General features: G+C 45.3%; 2 protein-coding genes and 1 long non-coding RNA gene across 6 annotated transcripts in view; 1 reads left to right on the top strand and 2 right to left on the bottom strand.

Annotated features, from left to right (window-relative positions):
* The window catches only part of LOC103385555 (proline-rich transmembrane protein 3), a 13573-nt gene extending 11873 nt beyond the window's left edge, over nt 1-1700 (bottom strand). The window contains exon 1 of the mRNA XM_025059170.1: nt 1320-1700. The gene's annotated coding sequence lies outside the window, so the exon portion shown is untranslated. The remainder of the gene's footprint in view (nt 1-1319) is intronic.
* Nucleotides 1701-3936: 2236 nt separating this feature from the next.
* LOC112487591 (uncharacterized) lies at nt 3937-5566 on the bottom strand. Of its 3 annotated transcripts, none has more exons than XR_003050839.1 (3): nt 5164-5566; nt 4642-4871; nt 3937-4351 (listed from the first exon to the last, which is right to left on the bottom strand). It is a non-coding gene; the product is annotated as an uncharacterized LOC112487591 (long non-coding RNA). The 3 variants fall into 3 exon arrangements; XR_003050840.1 differs by having other exon boundaries at nt 4642-4861; nt 4998-5566; XR_003050838.1 differs by having other exon boundaries at nt 4998-5566.
* Nucleotides 5567-5718: 152 nt separating this feature from the next.
* The window catches only part of LOC103385522 (sodium- and chloride-dependent taurine transporter), a 31671-nt gene continuing 29810 nt past the window's right edge, over nt 5719-7579 (top strand). The window contains exon 1 of one of the 2 annotated variants that reach the window (XM_008319444.3): nt 5719-5861. In XM_008319444.3, the coding sequence (XP_008317666.1) occupies nt 5851-5861 (11 nt within the window). In that variant the 5' untranslated portion in view covers nt 5719-5850. Of the gene's footprint in view, nt 5862-5966; nt 6938-7579 lie in introns of those variants that run through there. The other variant, XM_017035862.2, reaches the window with a different exon arrangement.

The raw sequence follows: 7579 nt of genomic DNA on the forward strand, positions 1-7579 counted from the left end.
TAGCCTAGCCTACAGCTTTAGCCTAGCCTAGCCTACAGGTCGTTAACACTTGGACCAGTTTCTTCTCTGAAACCAGAAACTCTTCTTTTGTCAGTCGATCACCGTCTTACGTTTGTTTTAGAAATTCAACCGTTTCGCCTCAGAATTCAATCCTCTGCACTATCTGCCCTCCGAGGTTTGACTCCTCCCCCCTCCTCCTCCCCCCCCCCCCCCCCCCCCCCCCCCCCCCCTCTGATCTGCGTCCAGGTCCTGTAAAAACCAGTACCACACGCAGTGACTCCACATCACACCTCGGTTCCACTGATTGGACGAACAGGCCTTTTCTATTTGGAGGGTTTTTATTGGTCAGTCAAATCAAAATTCATTTACAGCTGACACTAATAATTAAATAATAATAAATTAATTACAATGGTTCACGTTAAGATCCAACTGTTTATTCATTGATTAATAAAATGTCCCAGAGGGAGGGGGTCAAGAGGGGTGAGTCAGGGGGGGTTGTGGTTAAACCTCTGGTTCTCCTCAGTTCTAACAACAAAGTCCAGTTGGTTCTGATGGTAGAACACAATCCTAAATCTAAGGCTCCTGGATCTGGTTTGTAACCGTAGGAAAGACCGTCTGGGTCCTGGCCCTGACAGGGTGAGGGTACGACTCCCGTATGGCTCGCCACAACAACAACAACAACAACAGCAACAGCAACAGCAACAACAACAACAACAACATGTCAACTGTTTCACCTAAAGGTTCAGTTAGAAAGAACCGACTCCACGACTGCAGTGTCACAGAGGAAGAACTACAGGAATATTTTCATGGTCAGAGTTTGGATCATTTATGCTGAAAACGCAAATAATTATTATAATTATAATAATTATTATAATAATTATAACAATAATTTTAATAATAATCGCAATTTACATTTGTATTTTTCTCGTGTGCGTCGTACCGTAGGGCAGTTGTGTGTGTGTGTGTGTGTGTGTGTACTGTAGGGCAGTTGTGTGTGTGTGTCTGTGCCGTAGGGCAGTTGTGTGTGTGTGTGTGTCTGTACTGTAGGGCAGTTGTGTGTCGGTGAGGCCCACAGACGGTCTTGGACTTTGAAAACAGAATCCTCCGAACTGTCTTTGAACCTGAACGCAGCTCCACCGTCCTCATCACCAACAGTTCCCTAACAGTTCCGGAGCCTACGGTACCGTTACAGTAACATTACCGCATCCCGGTACCGTTCTCCGGACCCGCGGTACCGTCCCCGGACTCAGGTAAGAGCCGCGTCACTGCCGCAAAGTCTCGCCGCATCGACACCGTAGTTGGACAAGTGAGTGTCTTACCTGTGTCCTCCAATGGCGTCCTGTGCGACACGCTGCGTGGACCGCGACATGACGGGGATTCCCATCAACCAGCCCAGTGTGTGGGGGGGTGAGGAGGGGGGGCAGGAGGTGCAGAGGAGCTCCTCTAACAGAACACGGTCAACCGACGACTCCTCGAACTGTAGTCCCTTCAGTCCGGAGCTGCTGAGCAGATGAACGCGCCCTCCGCTCGCTCCATCTCTCCTCACGCTGCTCCCTCCCTCCTTCCCTCTCTCCCTCCTTCCTTCCCTCCCTCGCTCCCTCCCTCCTCCCCTCCTCTGACATAAGCGGATAACCACCGACAGCACCGACGGTCCTGCGGCCCACAGCTCCGTCTGCTGTGCGAGTGTCAACATCCGGTCACTTTCACACAATATTACCTTTACAGAGGGGCCTGTAGCGCTGTGGCCGGAATGACGACCCTTGCTGTGACGTCTTCACAGCACATCACGCACGTGTTCTTTTCTTCATTCTCAGCCTTTGTTTGTTCTCCCACTGAGGACGAGTTTGAAGTGAAAACTCTCACCTTCAGGAAAAAGAGAAGGAAAATAATAACAATTATAATAAATATGAATATTATTAATAAATATTATTAAAGTGGAAGTTCAGCTGCAGACTGACTGTGGTCTTTGAATGTCCTCTCCTGCAGACCTCTCCTGCAGACCTCTCCTACAGACCTCTCCTGCAGACCTCTCCTGCAGACCTCTCCTGCTCCAGTCCAGATCTGGTGGTGACCAGGTGGTGCCATGAGGACAGGAAGTACTTGACATTTCTGGTGCAGCATCAGTTGCAGCAGCAGATGACAACGCACCGCAGGGGACGGAGCTGTGCTGTACACCTCCCCCCCCTCCCTCCATCCATCACCCCCCCTCCCCTCCAGCTTCAGTCAACATGATCCTGTCCTCATGCTGCACCCTGGCACGCTGCCTCCACCTTCATTCTCCTCCTGATTGTCCTGACCCGTGGAGTGACCGACCTCAGACAGGCCTCACACCTCGTCCAGCCTCAGCGTCTGATTTTGGTCCTAAAAATAACCAGAGCAGCTCAGAGGATTGTCCTAATGTCATTACAGAGGCACCGAGGAGCAGCAGCAGCAGCAGCAGGAGCAGCAGCAGCAGGAGCAGGAGCACGTCAGGATTTCCCTCCGTCACGTGCTCATCGTCTCTGAAGTTTTCACTGAAGAGAGAGAGAGAGAGAGAGAGAGAGAGAGGACAGGAAGGTGTTGGACTGACAAGAAAAAAGAAAAAAAAACTAATTCCAATTAAACGATTCCATGTTTTCCTCTCATCGTCTTATGACGTTAATTAGAGAAAGAACTGGAAAATTAACATCATATTTTCATGAACTTTGACTCAGTGTTTTTTTTTAAATGAAAAATTTCTTATTAAAAAAAAATCTTCAAACCCATAAAACTCTACTGAACTACATGTTCTTCACAAACACAGACCAGCGTCAACTTAAAGACAGCGCCCTCTGGTGCCAGTTGGAAGCCCTTTTTAAAAAGCAGAATGCATGTCGGGAAATGTACTGAACAAACAGCTCCTGAGGGTCAAGCTGTGACCCGGGTCTTACATAATGTACGGGCCACAGTGGAGTTGTTTACACTCCGTGTGTGTGTCCGTGTGTGTGTCCGTGTGTGTACTGGCCTCACACACACACACACAAACACACTCACACACACCCAGCCTTCTTGGGTAACAGTCCGTTCTTCGCCTTCAGCGTTTGTTCTTCTCCAGTGAAGCGGCAGCGACGACCGAGTCAGTCGTGACGTCACGTGACGCCACAGTTGTTGCACTAATAAGATAAACACACACGTGGTTGGAGACACGTCAGCTGCTCTCACCCTGATGCACCTGCTGCTACAGTATGTAGAGCCAATCAGCAGCCAAGCTGCAGTAAACAAACAACAATACAGAAAATACATCAATAATAAAAATTAAAAAAATTATGATGAAAACTCATCATCATGTTTCTCATCAAATTAGAGCATTCAGGAATTGTGACGCATCAACAAGCCCCGCCCACCAAAGCTGTTCTGACGATAACATCCGTCTGTAGACCCCCCACACCCCCACCCCCCCCTCCACTCTACAGAAGGACACCATCGCCACCTTCTGGAGTCATCGACCTTCTACAACACTCGCCGCTGGTCAAATTCAGAAGACGTCATTCCAGTTCACTTCCGGTGCCTCTTTAATCAGTGTCTGAGCTGTGATTGGCTCAGGGCTAAAGTTAATGTTTATTATATCAATGAAATAAGTAATAAAAATTACATGTCATGTTGGTCAGAAGGTAAAAAAAATCTTTACTCTGTCAAATTAATCTCTATTTTATTTTTTCATCCTTATTTTATTCAATTTTTTATTTAATTTATTTTTAATTTATTTCAAGGTTATGGTTGTTTTTTTTTATTATACTTTGCGATATTCATCTGTTTGTTTTTATTTGTTAAATTATTTTTTTATTTTTCAGTTTTGCCAACTCACCAGTAGATGGACCCATTGTATCATTTGAGAACCACTGTTCTAGTTCTTTAGTCTTTTGTCTTTTTCATGCACTGATTCACAGCTGAGAGGATACAGGTGAAGGTCACAGTAAGAAGCTTTTTTCTAACCTTGTCCTTCTCACTGACTCTGGTTGTTTTTTTTTTATGCTGTATCAAATTTCCCCACAGCTGATGTTTATGAAACAAACTGGTTGTTGTTGGTTGTGTGGTGATAAAACATGTTGACCTCAGCAGCCGTCGTCCTGGACATGAGGTGACCTCAGAGTCCTGTTGTTTCAGAAAAAAAAAATACAAATAAATACATTTAGAAAAACTCCCACCTTAGATCCCGTCGTCCTCCTGTCCAGTGGTGTAACTACGACATGTCCTGCAGTCCCTGGACCGACCTGCAGGGCTGTTTATCCCAGTGCTCTGTGTGGAGTTTTCTTTTTTTTCTTTTTTCCAAGTATGTCTCAGACGTTTCCACCAACATAGCCCTGGTAATGAGGGATTACAGCTGCTGTGTTCCCTGGAGCATTAACAGAGACAGAGAGGACACACACCGGGACAGTGGACTGATTAGTCAGGACAGATAAAGACGCAGCGGGAGACGCGTCTGGACACACAGATCACAGGAGTTAACTTTATATGTCACATGATCATGACGTGTCAGACACTGGTTCAGGTTCTGATGATTGTTTTTAACATTAGAAAATTCTAGATTCAGTCGACGACTGACCTCGGTGTCAGACCGAGTCCTGTTTAGTTGAACACGACACTAAGACTGAGTCCTGTTTAGTTGAACACGACACTAAATACCTGCAGGGTTTGAAGAAGGACGTTAGCTCATTCCGGCGTGTTCCGCGGCCCAGTCACAGGTGAATGAACACAGTACCAAGAAAATCTGATCGTCCACGGCGTTGAACATCACCACGTATTTATCCACAACAAACAGGAGCGCCGTCTCTGACCACGTGACCACGTCTGCCCTCACGCAGACCAGACAGTCTGTCGTCAGTTAGTCTTCGTCCACGTTCCACTGATAGAACCTTTATAAAAAAAACAAGGTGGAGATCAGGATGTCATCGAAATAAATCTTTGGTTTTAATTTGACAATTTAGTTTTTTATGTTTGTTGATATTCAAGTTGGTTTGAAAGAAAAGAAAATCCTTCACCTGCGATGTTAGCCTGCGATGTTAGCCTGCAGTGTTAGCCTGCGATGTTAGCCTGCGGTGTTAGCCTGCGGTGTTAGCCCGTCAGCGGCCACATTTGGGGACGCTGGTCTAGGTCTAGGTTGATGAAAGAGTTAAACTCAGTGTTTGTTCTTAGACCACAGCTGACCTTTGAACCTTTGTTTGTTCTTGTCTTTACAGCTGATTAGAACCTGCTCCTCTGTTCAGTCTGATGGTCCACTCTGAGGACCACTCTGAGGACCACTCTGAGGACCACTCTGAGGACCACTCTGAGGTCCACTCAGACGGTCGTCCAAACAGCTGATTGACTTCATCATCACCTCCAGTGTCCACATCAGGGACCGCTCTGACGACCGTCAGACAAACGCCGGCTCGTCTGTCCAAGGGAGGGGGCCGGGGGGTGAGGGTGGGGGGGTCAGTGGACATGTCCTCTGATAACCTCTCTACAGGTTTGTTTAAAATAGTGCAGGGGTCGCTGCACTTGTAAGGTTTTGACTTAGACTGAGGTTTGTGTCTGTGGATGTTTGTGGGGAGGGGGTGTGTGGGGGGGAGTCCTGGGCAATCCTCTCACCCCCCCCCTCCTCCTCTCCCCCCTCCCCTCTGGGTGCACGCTCGACAGCAGTGGAGCAGTGGAAATTTACTGTCTCAACGTTGGTACCTGGGTTGTGTGTCACGTAGGGCTGTGTCCAATCAGAGCTGAGGATCTAATTGTCTTTAACCTTGTGGGCGGGTCCAGCTGTCAGCTCCACTTGGGCTGACCCCTGTCTGCTTAAAGACGCTCCGTACAGAGGAATGGTCAGGGCTGAGAGAGAGACCAAGACCGGACACCGCAGCCATGAAGGAAATGTAGGTCCCGCTGCAGCAGTTTATTATTATTATTATTGTTATTATTGTTATTGTTGTTATTGTTGTTATTGTTACAAAACAAACCCAAAACCAAAACGGAGTCGTGTGAAGGCATGTGCTAAAAAGATACTTTAAAACATTTTAATATTACCTCGTACTTTATGTCGGTCTTTAAAATTGTTTAAAAAAATATTTTAAATCTTTGAAAATTAATCTGTTTTCACACATAATGTAATGCGTTTTTCTATTACATTAAAACGAACGAGAACCAACAAAAATACACAGTCCCTAAAAAAACAAAACAAACCCAAAACCAAACAAGATCAAACGTGACTTATTCGCGGCATCTAAACACAAAATCAGTTCATTTTCATCAAATGAAACGCGTGAATTGAAACGATTTCCCCGGAGGATTGAACAGAGAACCGGGGGGAGAACACGGAGTAGGAGAGCGAGAGTGAACGAAGGGAACGAGGAGATAAAGAGGGAAACAGGAAGCTGAGTGGAGTGGACGAGCTCTGATCCAGTTATGTAAGAAGGTCTGAAACGGAAAGCGGTTCAAGTTGACCTGACACGAGAGCAGAGGAATCCTCCGGGACGACGGGGACACACGACGACGGGACCGGAGGAAAGAGGAGGGAAGTCGGACTGAGGATGGACAGAGAGACGGAGGAAGGATGGAAGGATGGAAGGACGCACTGAGGGGAGGATGGATGGACAGATGGAGAGAAATGTTTAGCTCGAAGTCGAACCTTAGAGGAAACACAGTTTGAAACTAACTTTTTGTTTTTAAACAACAACTTTTCCTCCGGTTTCTCTGAACTACAGCCTGGACTCTAGAACCTCCGTTTACAGGAACAGGTTTTACGGTGAAAGAAGAAAACTTTAAACGAAAGTTAAACTTAAAACCGATATTATCTGACGGATTCTATTATAACATTTATTTGAGCAGAGGAACGTCAGTACCGACGTGACGTGACGTGGTTTTTTTTCAGTCCTGGTTTTAGTTCCATATCTTTTCACTCCACCTGCTGAGACAGAATGGAACCAGAACCAGAACCAGAACCAGAGCCCAGGTGAGTGCAGTTTTATCACAGAAGTCATAAGATTTTTTTACAAACACGTCAGAAATAATAATAATAATAACAGTGAGGTCAGAGTTCATGTGTTACTATCAAAAGTCCGAAAGACCAATTTAACCAGGTTAGCTAACAGCTAACTAGCATGCTAAAGCTCTATATTTACATTTCATTTTCAGTGTGGAAATAAAATAATCCGTGTAAAAAAAGTTCATGTCATAAATAAACAGTTGAAGGAAAAACAAACAGGAAGTTTCACTGAGTTACTGAAAAAAAAAACAGTTTTCTTTAAGAATTTAATGGAAAAAAAAGTGGAAGAAAGAGAGAGTAGTGAACGGCAGGGGGCGCTACTGAGGCTTCCTGACTGTGGAGAGGATTCTGTCATCAGTGCATCTTAATGATCCTGTTGTTACTACAGTGAAGAAGCTGTAAAAAAATTAAATGAAATGAAATTAAATCACAGAAGGTGAGAAAACAAAATTAAATTAAATTAATTCACAGAAGGTGAGAAAACAAAATTAAATTAAATGTTTTGTAGAATAAACGCTAATAAAAGAATAAAAGACCAGGTTAAAATGTTGAACCTCTGGAGGTTGATGTGGTTTTTATTCTAATCTTTTGTTTCTGACAAGGTTACTG

This window comes from Cynoglossus semilaevis, chromosome 10 (assembly GCF_000523025.1).
Source record: "Cynoglossus semilaevis isolate Cse_v1.0 chromosome 10, Cse_v1.0, whole genome shotgun sequence".
Taxonomy (NCBI): Eukaryota; Metazoa; Chordata; class Actinopteri; order Pleuronectiformes; family Cynoglossidae; genus Cynoglossus; species Cynoglossus semilaevis.